At 44.8% G+C, this 15849-nt stretch overlaps 1 protein-coding gene across 6 annotated transcripts in view; it reads left to right on the top strand.

The window, feature by feature from the left end:
- UVSSA (UV stimulated scaffold protein A) overlaps nucleotides 1-14802 on the top strand; it is a 93553-nt gene extending 78751 nt beyond the window's left edge. For 4 of the 6 annotated variants that reach the window (XR_012158763.2, XR_012158765.2, XR_012158766.2 and 1 more), the window contains one exon: nucleotides 257-342. Coding sequence is in view for 2 of the 6 variants with exons in the window: in XM_073342783.2 (XP_073198884.2) it covers nucleotides 257-446; nucleotides 14128-14221 (284 nt within the window). In the remaining 4 variants the exon portion in view is untranslated. Of the gene's footprint in view, nucleotides 1-256; nucleotides 447-14127 lie in introns of those variants that run through there. The other 2 variants (XM_073342783.2, XM_073342784.2) reach the window with 1 other exon arrangement.
- The last annotated feature ends 1047 nt before the right edge of the window (nucleotides 14803-15849 follow it).

Raw genomic sequence — 15849 nt, 5'->3', positions numbered from 1 at the left:
AGAATTGTACTAGCTACCACAGTTGATATTAGGAGGTATGCCCAATCATCTTGGCCAGGATTTCTTCCCAGAGATCTGTGCTGTAGATTAGTCCTCTTGTGCCCGTTAGTCTATATAACCTAGTTTTCAAACTAAAATCCTTCCAGCAACATGGTTCTGCCCTCCTTGTGAACAGGCCCTAATACCACTGGAAACTTGCAAGCTTTAGATGGGATTGTCTGCTCTTTAAAATGTGTTTTTTCCCCTCTTTAAACAGAGTGGCAAGACCCAGAATTCATGAGAGAGGTTGAAGCAGCTACTGGAGTAGATCTTGGATCCTCTAGATACAATGGGAAAGGAAAAGGAGGGAAGAACAAAGGGAAGAAGCGGAAATACCCAAATCTGACAGACTTGAAACAGGAGGCTAATACTTCTCGTTCACGGCTGGAGAAGAAAGTCTTCAATAAGTAAGATACTTACCTTATGTGAAGCCCCCAACCCCCACTTCATTGCCTTTTTTAAAATTTTGATTTTAGTAGCTGTTTCTACCAGGACAAGCAGCAAGGAAAAAGCCCTCTCACAGCTCGCTGCAGAAAAGTGGTGCCTTCTGTCTGCCGAGAGTAGGCGCATGGGGCAACAATAAGCTAATGAACAGGGTTATTCCTCAGGGAACACTTCACCATTGGCATTTATAAAGGACATTTATAGGTCTTCTGCTTGCTTTCCTTGAGCCTCCTGCTGTGTGGCATTGTGCTTCCTCTCTAGAATGTACTTGTTCATTGGCCAATGCCTGTGTCTGTGCAAGATATATAGGATTTGAGAGAAAGAGTTCCAGATGACATGGGATAAATTTCTTTAGCCTCAGTTTCATAATCCAGAATTTGTGATGTAACTCTGTAATACACAGGTAGGCAAACTATAGCCTGTGGACCATATCAGGCCTGCGGGACCGTCCTGCCTGGCCCTTGAGCTTCCGGCCGGGGAGGCTAGCCCCCAGCTCCTCCCCTGCTGCCCCCCGTTCCCCGCAGCCTCAGCTCGCTGCACCCCAGCACGCTGGCCCGCCACTCCTGCCAGGCGGCACGCTCCTGCTGCTCTGAGCGGCATGGTAGGGGAGCAGGGGACAGGGAGCAGGGGGCGGTTGGATAGTCATGGGAGTCCCGGGGGGCCTGTCGGGGGCGGGGTTGTGGACAGGGGGTGGGACAGTCAGGGGACAGGGAGCAGGCGGGGGTTGGATAGGGGATGGGGTCCCGGGGGATGTTCAGGGGCGGGGGGTCACGGGAGGGGGCAGTCAGGGGACAAGGAACAGGGGGTGTAGAATGGGTCAGGGGTTTGGGGAGGGGCGGTCAGGGGATGGGGAACAGGGGAGGTTGGATGGGGGTGGGCAGTTGGGTCAGTGGTTCGGGGAGGGGGCGGTCAGGGGACAAGGAGCAGGGGATGTTGGATGAGTCGGGGGTTCTGAGGGGTGCAGTCAGGAGGCAGGGAGTGGGAGGGGGTGGATGGGGGCGGGGGCCAGGCTGTTTGGGGAGGCACAGCCTTTGCTACCCAGCCCTCCATACCGTTTCACAACCCCAAAGTGGCCCTCGGGCGAAAAAGTTTGCCCACCCCTGCTATAGTAAGTGGCCCAATACTTCTTTATAATTCAGTAGTTTAGACGTAATGTAAGTCTAAAAATAAGGGCTGTCCCTCTTCATACGAACAATTTAGAAGTGTGCCCTGGGGTAGGGGTGAACGGCATTGACCAGTAAAAGGGCTTATGTTTGAGCTGTTTTGCTTTTGCCTGCAGTGGAGTCTTGATGCTGGTTACTGGGTTGATCTCCCCCGACCTCTGACCACTTGCTAGGTTTCCAGAAGGCCATGTCTTCTCCCTCTCCTCGCATGTTACCATCCCTCATACCTTCTTGATCTTAGAGTTGGACTTCGACCCCAGCTATACCTTAGCTGGACACAAGTATAACACCTCCAGTTAAACATTTGTGATCGGGGACAAACCTGATCCTAGAGCATACAACCAAGCTTTGTATTTTCCTAGACTCCATTCCTTTTCAGAGCAGTAGTTCAACTGGGAAGGGTTGTGTAGGGGACTAAAGTCAACTGGGCCCCGATATCATCTGTAAGGCACGGAAGGAGAGTGGTAGGCTGCACACCTCTCCGCCATCCCAGGCTGCACAAAGTGGTCAGTAGGCTAGCGTAAATGGTGAAGCTAAACAGTGATAGAGAAGAAAGTCAAGCTATAGAGTATAAAGGGAAGTAAAAGACTAAAGGAAATGTGTCTCAAATGGTCTTCAATTTCTCTACTAGTCTTATCAAGGAAGGGGGGGAAAGTGTGTCACACTCTGTCCTCCCTCCTTTGTTTCTTATGGCAGGCTGACACACTCTTTGCTGTTGCTCTTTTTTACCTCCGTTAAGAGTTAGGCGTTGGGGTCCATTAAATGTGCAGTAAACCGGTTAGTAAAATAAGCAATTAAAGATAATTAAAGCTGTACAAATCTATGCAGTAAACTTAAACCTGTTCCTGTGTCACGCGATAAATAAGAATTTGGTCCAAAGCAGCCAAGGCTGGGAGGAAAGGTTGGTTACTGCTCTTCTCCCCTGAACTCCTAGCTGACAAGACACATACTGGGCATTCAGGCACCCAGAATAAAACTACAAGTAGCTTCTGTTAGTTCTTACGCACTAGTATTTATCAGGCTCAGTAACTCTCCATTGTAATTGAAATGTCATTATAGTCTGAAAAGTACTGGTGAAAATAGAGCCTTTCTTAACAGATCTGCCCCTAGCATGTATTCAGAGTTCTAGCTGCTTACTTCCCTGACAAAACTACGTTTATTAGCGTTTATTCTTGTTCGCCCTAATAAGCCATTGCAGCTATGGGAGAGGGAGCTGGAGCCTACTGTTTCATGAATCAACAGAATCATAAGCTGAACGTCAGTTATAGAATTGTTATTAGTAGTCCCAGAGAGAACTCAGGTTGATTTTCAGATCACAGGTTGTGTTTGCAGGGCTAGCTAAAACCTTTAAATTGGACAGCTGGGATCTGAAAATCACCAGCAAAACATGGAACCCCTTGGTATTCTTTTACAGAGTCACTTTTTACAGGTTGAGACTTGGCTGAATTTTCCCCCTAAACTTCACGTTTTAAAAATATTACCCTGTGGCTGGTTTGTTTTTGAAATTGGTAGCTAGTTTCTGCATTCGCACCCAAATTTCCTCCCCCCAGAATCTTTCTTCAATTTTATAGCCCAAGTCCCATCTTCTTGTGCCAGTAGCAGAACAAGCAACATGAAGGGAGCTAAAGCATTGTGACCTATGCTGCTACTGTTCTCATCCCAGCCTCCTGTTCAGGGACATGGGGAGAAGCACCTCTGCTGTGCCAACCTGGTGAAAAGGTGGTGCAGGAGAGTAGCACACAGCTGGAGCATTCAGTGCCAACCAGCAAGCAGTGAAGCTGAGCCTCTGTCCCCAGCCCAAATTCCTGTCATAGCCCTATGGGCCTTTGTTAGTGCTTCTAGGAGGGGAATCTGCTGTCTCTCTCTACTTCTTCCGAAGAAGTGAGAGTTGGAGAGTTTGCATCCCCTGCTGAGAGAGAGGCTTGGGTGGAGATTCACAATATTGTTTCCATTCCTCTCCCATTTCCTCCAACCTGTTGCATTCAGGCAGTCGCTGCTGCCCTCTGGTGCTCTTGGGGCCACTTTTGCCAACTGCATAGGAAACTGTCTGGATGAGGGAGTATGGGCTGGCACATTGCTCTTTAAAGAGAGCAAATTAGTAAGGGATGCCAAAATAAGTAATATGTGCATGGATGTATTTATGTGTATGTATATGTATGTATCTGCGCATATATATTTAAAGATTGGTCATGATCATGTTCACTTACTGTCTGCATCTACAGCTCTCACTCCAGCTAGGCTAACTCGAAGGAAGTTAACTTGAGTGTCAGTAACTTGAGCTAACACTACATTGAAGACATGCCCACAAACAAGGGAGGTCTCTCTGCTGTCATAGACTTCCAATGGAAGGCTGCATCCCATCATCCTGACTTACAGACCTGTTTACTTAGTTTTAGACTTGTTAAGGATGAAGTCAGACCTTTGTCTTTTTACAGAGATTATTCTCTTGTGAGGCATTCTGATACTGTGATGATGGGTACTATATAAGAACTTGGAGAGAGAAACTTCAGCATGTTTCAAACAGGATAGCAGTTGTATGTGCCTAGAAACTTTCAGACCCTGACTGGTGTGACCAATGCAAGTGAAACAGTAACCAAGTTATCAATTCAAGAGGCAGAGTACCACAAAACCACTGATCCCGGACTATGATGTCCTGAACATCAGACTGTGTTAGTTAAACACCATCGAAGGGACAGCATTTGTTTTAAAATTCTGCATTTTTCCTTGTTTGATGCAATGGGTATTATAACTTAAAAAAAAAAATCTACATTGCTTTTCTGGCTTTTGGTCAAAAAATGGCACATTTTCTATGAGATTCTCATATTATCTGGTCTTCGCCTGAGGGGTTAATAAGCCATAAAGTTCTGCTAATCAGAATTTCACATCAGCCTTTACAAAATAAATTTAAAAAGCTGTTTTTAGTTTACTGTGCTTCGTGCTAATGATTTGGAGTGTGTGTTTGTGCCAGGCGTGGGGAATCGAATCTGTCATGTTTTAATAGGTTTCATGGTTTGCAGCACTAAACAAGATGATAACCTTGGCTCTTTATAACAACCCCAAATTACGTGAAATGTACAGGTGATAAACCCAGGCTCTAGTCTGCCAATAAAGTTAAGTGAAATTGCACACAAATCGTCAGAGTGGGATCTCATTTCATTTACAGTATCGCACAACCCAGTGGTGCTAATGTAAAACCTACATGACATGAAAGTGTCAAGGCCACTGTGCAGTGCTAAAGACTCACTTTTCTCCTACCAATTAGATAATATTTGAAGTGCAAAACCATGATCCCATTTTTCTTCTTCTGGCAAGAACAGAGCTACAATCCTTGTTAACTTTGCTGGTAGAGTTTTTGTTAAAGGGACACTACTTTCAAGGTGTTTATTTCAGAATATTGACGTCTGTTACAACTGCTGCTGAGAAGATCTTTACCCTGTCCATTTAAAAGCAGTATTAAGAAGTTTCTTCTGTTTTCAGAGGTTTCAAAATGGTTTTCAGAGTGAAGCAGTTAGTTATACAGGGGCAATTAAAGTGTGTCTCATGGTGCTCAGCTACCATGGAGATAGTTTTGGTATAAAAACCCAGATAGAACAGAATAATACTAAGATGTGACCCTGCAAAACGTTGGGTGCCCTTTATTCATTGAGTTCAATGAGCACCTTGGAGACCAGGCCCTGGTTCTACAACACATCCTGCTGTCACCCTCACCTTTCATTATTATTTGTATTACCATAGTACTAGGAGCCCTTGTCATGGCTTTGAGATAGAAATACATTCTGGAGAGAGTACGTATTCTAGCACGCAGTATGTGACTGTGATGGTTCTCAAGGCACCTCGGACTGCAAATCACCTTGTTACCTCCTGCCTCCAGAGTGAGGAAGTCTTTCTTGTAGCTGTGTATCAGTTCCCTGCTACCACCAGCCTTTCAGTCACTCAAGCACTTTTCTCTGGGCTTTGCCAGCCCTAACTTCACCTTGCAGGTCAACAATAGGTGTATGCCATTCCCTGAGTCCCTTTGAATCATTCCCCTGTGATATCCAGCCCCTGACACTGGCTACTCACAGAAATCCCAAATCCTCTGTATCCAGAGGTGCAGTGTCCCTGGCTTACCAGTTTTACCTTATGCAACTGCTTCTGTAAACGGCACAGCACTTGAGGACATCTGATAACATAAAAGTAGGTTTATTTTAAAAAGAACAGGGATTTAACTCAAGACAGGAGAGCGTGGGGGAGAAGGAGACTGCTTGTACACAGCAGGCACCACTCCAGGCATGAAACATTGGTCCTGGCCACCAGCAGTCACTAAAGATCCCATTCTACTTCTTGCAAGTATAGAGGTGTTAGCTGTACTGTCCTGGCTAGCTTGAGTTGTGGACAATTATCCATCCTGCCTACATGAATTTACCTTGCTAGATACACTTCTTTGAGTGCTTGCACATGTCCATTCACTGTGGCTGGGTGTGCACGCCACGTGCACAGTTGCCGGAGAACTCTTTTCTCTCAGAGGTACTCGTCAGGGTGGCCTGAGTGCCATTTATCCCCCACACACCACTGCGTGCTGGTAGAAGAGGGTGGATCTGCCCCCAACCCATTCAGTTCCTTCTTACTCCCATTGATGGCTGTCGAAGCAATCTCAGACTTGTCATAAGTGCTTCTCTCACTCCTATCTTATATTGTTGTTGTTAGGAATTTGTTAAGCTGAAGTTAGTTTTAGCAATATATTTTAGTCTTAGGTCTTTTTGGAACAGTTTTTCATCTTTTGGTACTGGGATTCGTACCAGAACGATGCCACACTCACTCAGATTTTAAGTCCTGCAGGACTTGTGCTAAACCTATGCCGGTCAGTGACAAATGTTTGGGAGAATCCCACATAAGTGACAGATGTCACATTTGTAAGGGATTTAAGCCCCATTCAAAGAAAGTAGCGAGCCTCAGGTGTTTACTCATGCAGCACTTCACCCTCCATCAGATTCATCTCACTTGGAGAGCACCCCAAGTACATCAGCTTCGGTATGGAGTGCACTGGAGATGTCTGCAGCTCCTTCGTCCATTCTTTAAGCTTGGTATTTCACTTGGGTGTGTCCGTGCCAAAGCCAAATAGAGGCAGAGCCTCTACGAGACATTTTGTCAAGAGTCACTCACTGGAGCATTCTTCAGCTAAAAAGGGATCGCTGCCTCCGGAGCCTGTGTGAAGTCTGTTGAGGGTGCCCCTGAAGATCTCTGTGGCAGAGCCATCAGTCATTGTCACTCCCAACCATCCGCAAGGGACTTGCTTAGCCTCTCAATATCAGTATCCCTGGAAGTACATAAAGGTTTACAATCAGTCGCGATGCCTACAGCGCCTGCATCAGGGACGCACAGTACCGTTATCTGCCAAGCTTCTATAAAGGCCAGTGTAATAGAAAGGCAAGCCTCCAATGATATCCCCAGTACTGCCATCTCCAGATTTGGGTGACTTATCCCCAAGTCTCAGCTGGTTCTGCCCCCCTCCCCCACTGTTGTCAGACATTTCGAATTCTTTCTTTTTGAAACTCAGAGATACATTCATCTGTGCCCCATCCAAGACAGAGGGCATACCTTCCATTAGAGATTTGGGGACCATGGGTCATGCAACAGTTGCAGCACTGGCCTTCCCTTAAGGGGCAATGGTCCAGTCAAGGATAGGTCCCAGGCCCATATCAGTGGCCTTTCTGGACACTGGGCCTCACTCCTCCCACTAGGGCCTCCCGACAACCATCTTATTCCTTGTCATCAAGAGCAATCCAGTGACATCGGCAGTGAGAGCAGCATTCTCCGCAACCTGGTACTATCTCAGTATTGAGAAGCCAGAAGTCACTCAGTTGGCTTCCCCACCACAAGTCATGGAGTAGCCCCTACGTCAGAATCCTGTGGTGTCCTCTTCCTTGTTGTCAAACAAGGCTATGGACGTGGCAAGCAATTCTCCACTGCCAGAGGACCCCACTGCTCATCAGGATCTATTGAGAAGGGGAGGCTCTGTTCTTGACATTCAGGCAGAGGAGGTACATGAAAGCTCTCACAAGATCGTGGACGTTCTGGTACTGGCAGCTTCTGCCAGTGTGGCTCTACTGATTAGCAAAGCCATTGTGGAGCCACACAAGGCTGTCCGGCAGATACCATTCTCCTTACTCTTTTCCCCTCCCCACCCACCCACCCCCAGCAAAGCGAAAGGAAGTACTATGTCCCTGCTAAGAGGTATGAGCATCTGTACTCTCATCCTGCTAACTGCTGCTAACAAACAGGAGAGACAAGGACATCAAGCATCGACACCAAAAGGCAAAGATTTGAAGAGGCTGGACTTGTTTGGATGCAAATTTTATTCTACAGGGAGTCTGCAACTTAGAATTGCAAGCTGTCAGGCACTCCTGAGCCATTATGACTTCACTCTCTTGGATAACGTAAAATTTAAACAAGTTACCAGAGGACTGTCGGCAGGAATTTGCAGTAGTGGCAGGATAAAGGCAAGCTAGTCGCCAGAACTGCTTTCCAGAACAGTTTTTGGAGGGCACAGACACAATGGCTCGTACCATGGCATCAGCCATTTCTGTGAGATATTTATGGTTACAGTCATTTAGGCTCCCCACAGAAGTTGAGCAGACCATCCTGGACTTCCCTTTCAGTGGTCCCTCTTTTTTTTCAGATAAGACTGATGATAGGCTCTATAGCTTAAAAGATTCCAGGGCAGCATTAATATATTTTGGAATCTGTACTCTGGCGACAGAGAAAACAGTTTCCTCCTCAACTTCCCATGCAGACACCAGGGTTTTATTGCCCAGTCTCAAGATCTGCTGAAGAAAAAGGGAAGGAGTTATAGGTGACTATGACATCAACTGTCCTTCGCTTTAGCATCAGTGGGCACATCCTGTCCAGCCACCGCCTCCAACAGACATTCCGATGTGTTGGTGGAGGGCAGCATACCAGTTACCGTAGTTCTATCTGTTACCTTTTTTTGTTTGCAAATCGCTTTTCCCACTTTCTACGTTCTTTGGCCCATGTAACATCAGATCAGAGGGTCTTAAGCACAGTAGAACTGGGATATTCCTGCCAGTTCATTTCTATCCCTCTTTCCCATCCTCCTTCCCCAGGCCTCTTCAGGGACCACTCTTACTGCACTATCCAACAGGAGGTCCAGTTGCTTCTTCAGGCAGGGGCCATAGAGAAAGTCCTGTTGGGCCTCAGTGAGAAAGGTTTCTGTTCCCACAAGTTCTTTACCCCCAAAGCAAAAGAAGGTCTTAGGCCTATTTTACATCTGAGAGTACTGAACAAATTCCTGAAGAACCTACATGGTTACTCTAGCATCGATTATTCCCCTCCTGGAACAGGGGAACTGGTCCGCTTGCCTTCACCTTAAAGGACACTTACTCCCATGTTGCAATATGATAACCATCAGAAGCTTCTCAGCTTTGTGGCAAATGGGTTGTATTATTAATTCATGATGCTCCCATTTGGTATCTCAGCTGCTGCGTGGTTTTGCACGATGTGTGGCTGTGGTAGCAGCTTATCTACACAAATCAGGAGTCCATGTCTTTCCACACCTGGGTGACTGGTGGATCAGAAGTTGGTCCGAGGCTCAGGTATTATCCCGTGTATCCACCATCCTGTCCACATTCAATCCACCATTTATGCTCCTAGTAAATTGGGACAAATCAATTCTAAAAATGGTACAGATGATACAGTTTAACAGAGGCCAAGGCCTTGCTATCAAAATCCAGGTTAGAAACACTACAAGGCTTAGTACTGTGACTGAAGCATATCCTCTCGCCATGACACGCAGCTGCCTCAGTCTCCTGAGTCACAAGGCCGTGTGTATCTATGAGGCTGAACACACCAGGCTGCATCTCAGAAAGCTGCAAACATGACTAGTGTCGGTGTATGACACAAGTTGCCATTTGGACAGGGTGGTTTGAGTGTCAGTTTTGTTGTCTCTGGATGGGTGGGTGGACCCTCTGAAAGCCTCAGTGGAGGTCCCCTTTATCCCCCTGCTGCCAGTCCTTACTCTAGGCACAGACATGCCAGCCCTGGGATGGGAGACTTATATGGGGTCCCCGCAGACTCAAGGTTTCTGATCATCTCAAGATCTAATAGGTCATATAAATGCCAGGTAGTTAAGAGCGGTACAACTAGTATGTTCTGCTTTTCTCCTACTTATAGTAGGAGAGCACTTGTTAATTCTAACAGTCAACTCTGCGGCTATGTTTTACATAGACAGGGAGGAGCACAGTCAACCCAGTTATGCCAAAAAGCAATTCAGCTCTGTGCCTTTTGCATAACCAATTCAGTTAATCTCAGGGCTGCTTACCTTCTATGGAAGCAGAACATATTAGTAGATCATCTGAGCAGGACCTTCTTCAGTCACAAGTGGGCTTTATACTCTGGCATCACCAGATCCATCTTCCAACTCTGGGGGACTCCCCAGGTGGACATGTGTGCAACAAAGCCCAACAGAAAATGCCATCCATTTTGTTCCTGGGGAGGTCTCAGCCCAGGCTCATTGACAGATGCTAACCTGGAAGGACCCCCTCCTGTACATGTTCCCTCCTATTCCCTGGCTATCCAGAATGTTGTTCAAAGTAAAAAAAAAAAAAAAAAAAAAAAAAAAGGACCACTCTTGTGTCATTCTTATAGCACTAGTATGGCCCCAACAGTGCTGGTTCATGATATAAGACTGGCCATACTGGGTCAGATCAATGGTCCATCTAGCCCAGTATCCTGTCTTCTGACAGTGGACAATGCCAGGTGCTTCAGAGGGAATGAACAGAACAGAACAATCACTGAGTGATCCATCCCCTGTCATCCACTCCAAGCTCCTGGCAAACAGAGGCTAGGGACTATCAGAGCATGGTGTTCCATCCCTGGCCATCCTGCTGAATAGCCATTGATGGACCTATTCTCCATTAACCTATCTACTTCTTATTTTAACCCTGTTATATTTTTGGCCTTCACAACATCCTGTGGCAAAGAGTTCCACAGGTTGACTGTGCCTTGTGTGAAGAAGTACTTCCTTTTGTTTGTTTTTTAAACCTGCTGCCTATTAATTTCATTTGGTGACCCCTAGTTCTTGTGTTATGAGAGAGAATAAATAACATTTCCTTATTCACTTTCTCCTCACTAGTGAAGACTTTTGTGACAAAGTTCCTCCTCTACCTTGGTGGGTCTTGCACTTATTGGCGGATTTGCTCGCCTCGGAGATTCATGGCAGCCCTCAGTTTGGCTGTTTTTGTAAACCCACAGTCCAGGTCAACTTCTCCTGTGTCTGACCAGGAGTTGGGAGGTTTGGGGGGAACCCGGGCCCGCCCTCTATTCCGGGTTCCAGCCCAGGGCCCTGTGGAATGCAGCTGTCTAGAGTGCCTCCTGGAACAGCTGTGCGACAGCTACAACGCCCTGGGCTACTTTCCCATGGCCTCCTCCCAACACCTTTTTTATCCTCACCATAGGACCTTCCTCCTGGTGTCTGATAATGCTTGTACTCCTCAGTCCTCCAACAGTATGTGTTCTCACTCTCAGCTCCTAGTGCCTCTTGCTCCCAGCTCCTCACACATGCCACAAACTGAAGTGAGCTCCTTTTTAAACCCAGGTGCCCTGATTAGCCTGTCTTAATTGATTCTAGGAGCTTCTTGATTGGCTGCAGGTGTTCTAATCAGCCTGTCTGTCTTAATTGTTTCCAGAAGCTTCCTGATTATTCTGGAACCTTCCCTGTTACCCTACCGAGGGAAAAGGGACCTATTTAACCTGGGGCTAACATATCTCCCGTCTATCACTCTCCTGTAGCCATCCGGCCCGACCCTATCACACTTTATAGACCTCTTATCATATCCCCACCCTTAGTCAGCTCTCTTTTCCGAGCTGAAAAGTCACTTTTTAATTCCTTCTCATACAGAAGCTGTTCCATACCCCTGATCATTTTTGACCCTACTGACCTTGTTAATCAAGCCTCTGCTGTCACTCCCACTGGATCCAGATGTGATTTCTCAGGACCATGGCCACCTGCTCCATCCCATCCAACAAACTCTACACATAATGGGCCAACCAGTGTACACTCAGAGAATCTCATCCTGTATCTCTTCATGCATTCATTTATGCTACCAATAGGCTAATATAACCCCAACAGATAGAGTATTGACACGTTGTACTAGAGCGCAGGCAACTTCAGCAGCTTTCTTGGAGCAAGGGTTGATCATGGACATTTGTAAAGCATCAACTTGGTCATCAGTGCACACTTTTGCTTCTCATTATGCCATTTCCCATCAGTTCAAGGACAATGCCAGTTTCAGACGGGTTGTCCTAATATTGCTGTTCAGGTAGACTCTGACCTTCACCTCCATGTTTATCACCTATATGGGAATGGACACATACAAGCACTCAAAGAAGAAAAAACTTTACCTACCTTTCTGTAACTGGTTTTGGTTTTTTTGAGATGTTACACATGTCCATTCCACGACCCTCCATCCTCTCGCTATTGGAGTTTATCCAGTATGAAGGAACTGAGGGGGTCGGGGCAGCTCTGTCCTCTCATACCAGCACACAGTGGTGTATGGCAACAGAGCTGCCTCAACTGGTGCCACCGAGGGAAAAAGTTCTCCAAGAACTGTGCACGAGATGCGCTCACACACACCCAGCTGTAGAATCACACAGAGTCTGCAATCAGTTCTGTGTAGGAGGACTCAGCTCAGGGAATTGCCCAGCACTCTGGTGCACACACCCTCTGAAGTATAAACCCGAAATGATATTGTCTTGTGCTGTGTAGAGATCTGTTACAGCGTAAGCTCATGAAATTCGCTCCCTTCCTCAATGTGTAGGAAGATATGCACAGCTTTTTGCCCCCCACCCAGTTATGAATTGCACAAACTGGATTTTAGAACAAAAACCAAGTTTATTAAGTATAAAAGATAAATTTTAAGTGATTATAAGGGATAGCAAACAGAACAAAGCACATTACTGAGCAAATAAAACAAAACATGCAAATTAAGCTTGATACACTAAAGAATACTGACTACAAATAATAAATTCTCACCCTAAATGTTGTTTTAAGCAGGTTGCAGAATTTCTTTGTGGACAGATAGCTCTTGTTTACAGCTTAAAATTCCAGGTATATCCTTCATGAGCCAGATGCCATTCCCAGCCTGGGCTCAGCCCCTCTCTTCCCCCCCCCCTCCAAAAAGTTTAGTTCCTTTGTTTCTTCAGATGTTTTCAGCAGTCTTCCTTCTCGGGTGGGGAGGAAGTGGAGAAGAACCAAGATTAACTCACTCTCCAGCCTTAAATACGATTTACATATGGTGGGATTCCTTTGTTTCCTAGCTTGACCCCCACCCCATTTCAGTGGCAAAATATCAGAAGTCCAAAATGATGTCCAGTACCAGGTGACATGATCACCTGACCCTGCAGTGTCAAAGCAGCAGCCCAGGAAACTTCTCAGGCCCATCCAGGCTGTTTGCATACTGTCTGGTGGACGTTCTCCAGGTGAAAACACAGTTGTAATTATTACATAGTCAATATTTCTAGCTTCAGATACAGAAATGATACATGCATATAAATTAGATAATCACAGTCAGTAAATCATAACCTTTCCAGTGATACCTCACATGACCCACCTTGCATAAAACATCTTAGTTACGCCATATTCATATCATAACATTTCTGTGAAGAATATGGGGCGTAATGTCACAGAGATAACCGTTTATTTACAAGGTATTATTCTCCACTTTCTTTTAAGGTATTGTAGTGTTTGTGAGAGTTAAATAGCTGCCATATTCCATCCTAGAAGTGGGATGGGGGAGGAGTGAAGAAATTCCTTTTCTTTATATAGTAGTAAAACGTTTGGGGAACCTTTGAAGGGAAGGTTGCAATAAAGTGTGTCTTTTTAATTGAACAGCAAGCCCTTTAAAAGGCATCTCTAAATAAAATATTCATCTAGTTTTGAGTTCTGGTATTGTAGAGTAAATGTTCTTTTGATAAGAAAAACTACTCTAAGAAATTTCTTTGTGACAAGACTTCTTGATTCTGCATTGCATAGTCTCTCCCTTTTCTAAAAGCATATTCTCTAGAATTTCAAAGGTGGGATCTTGCAGAAGTGCCTTCAGAGCACAAGTCTGATTGAAAACTAATGAGACTTGTGCCCCTGAGCCGTTTAAGTGCTTTTGAAAATCCCACTTCAAAGGTTTGTCTACCAAGGATGGTGCTGTAATGAGGGTAGAGTGTACAACCATTAAACTGAAAGAGTTTAATTTGTTTACTCCTGTTAATAAAGCCACTGTTGAATTTAAACTATTTGTATTGTTGCAGCTAATTTAGTTAACATGACAGATTTGTTCTGCCTCATCAGTGCAGTGCTCAGAGGTCTGATTAGTGATTAATCATACCCCGCTCCATTTTTTTGCTAACATTAATAAACATTTCCCATGACTCTACATATAGAATCAACTTAGCTGTTAACTTGTTTTCATCCACGTCTTGCTTTTTCTTACAGAGAGGCCATAAAACGGGTGGCGAAAGCAATGAATCGAATAGACCGGAAGAAGCATGAGAAGTTTGCAAACCAGTTTAACTATGCATTGAATTAAGTTGCAAGAAAACAGAGAACCAAAGAGGAGAATTAACAGGACTGCAGCTATACAAATCATTTCTCAAAAGCCTTTATATTCAAACTAAAATATTGTGCTCTACATTTTTACTGGGGCTATTTTTTAATTAGTGTCAACTTCTTCTAGTAACTTATTAATATTTGATGATGAACATGAATTTTAGCAAAGACGTGGCTGTACATAATTGAATGCATTTAACAATTTGATTACTTGGAATTTACATTAAATGGAACAAGCTTGATGGCTTGTACTTATTCTAATTAAAATGCTCAGATATTTTCCTTTCCTAGTGGACGGATACAATTTTTACACTTTGGTGTCAACAGAAGAGGCTGTTTAAAGTTTGCCTTCAGCAAGGATTTCTCTTGAGCCTGGTCTGAACTCAAAAAGTTTACCATTTAAGCACCATCCTGCCTCTAGAATGCCTGTAAAAATGCCATCCCCACATACAAAAGGATTCCTAACAGTTGACATGCATTCAGAAACCAATGGGAGGAGACTTACTTTCAACAGGTCTAAGAATCGCTTCAGTCTGAATTCAGAGGAACAGCCGTGTTAGTCTGTATTCGCAAAAAGAAAAGGAGTACTTGTGGCACCTTAGAGACTAACCAATTTATTTGAGCATGAGCTTTCGTGAGCTACAGCTCACTTCATCAGATGTTTACCGTGGAAACTGCAGCAGACTTTATATACACACAGTGTGTATATAAAGTCTGCTGCAGTTTCCACGGTAAACATCTGATGAAGTGAGCTGTAGCTCACGAAAGCTCATGCTCAAATAAATTGGTTAGTCTCTAAGGTGCCACAAGTACTCCTTTTCTTTTTTCAGTCTGAATAGTTTTAGTACCAATGTGAAGTTGCTGAAATAACTTAGTCCTCCTGTTATCATCCCACAGTGCATCTGTGGCCTTTTCAGATCTTCCAGACCCACTGCTTCTGGGAGTTGTGCCATGAACTGTGGGATAGGTATCCATAATGCATTGCAGTTGAAATGGTTTAGAAGAGCACTACTGTGGAGCAAAAGTGTGAGGGTTTTTAAAGTGATTCTGCAGAGCTAGTTTGAAAGCAGTGAATTGCTTGTGCTTAAACAAAGTCTGTTCAACCACTTCATTTCTGTAGGATAGAAATGGAGTTCACATGTCTGATGGGCACTTTACTTGCTATGGCTGCATCTCAAGCAGGGTGAATGGAGCATTGAACACAAGGCTTCAAGGTCGGGGGATGAAGTGCTGAGCAAGTCAGGAAGGAGGGAGGGATGTGACATTTAAAGTTGTATTTTCATGGGTACTACATACGAGTTTTTGATAAAATACTGAATCAGAATTTTCTCCTGCTCTGAATGGTGTTGGCTTAGTCTGCTCTTGCCTGTTTCAGGTGCTCTTCGAAGTATTAAAGGAATTAAAAATCTTCAGTCTAGCTACTGACCAGATCTGACAATAGCTAATTTACAACTTTGGCAAATACATATCTTGACATGTGCAAGCACCATTTGGAAAGCAATTAATACTGAATCTTGATCGTTTATCTTGAAGTGGTTTGCAGCTTGGGAGACTTTTCCTTTTTCTCTGTGGTACAAGTATTTAGAAGCTAACTAAATCACAACTAAA

The sequence above is a fragment of the Lepidochelys kempii genome, chromosome 4, assembly GCF_965140285.1.
Source record: "Lepidochelys kempii isolate rLepKem1 chromosome 4, rLepKem1.hap1, whole genome shotgun sequence".
Lineage (NCBI taxonomy): Eukaryota > Metazoa > Chordata > Testudines > Cheloniidae > Lepidochelys > Lepidochelys kempii.
Note: the sequence above shows the minus strand (reverse complement) of the source record. Positions and strands in the feature narration are given on the sequence as shown.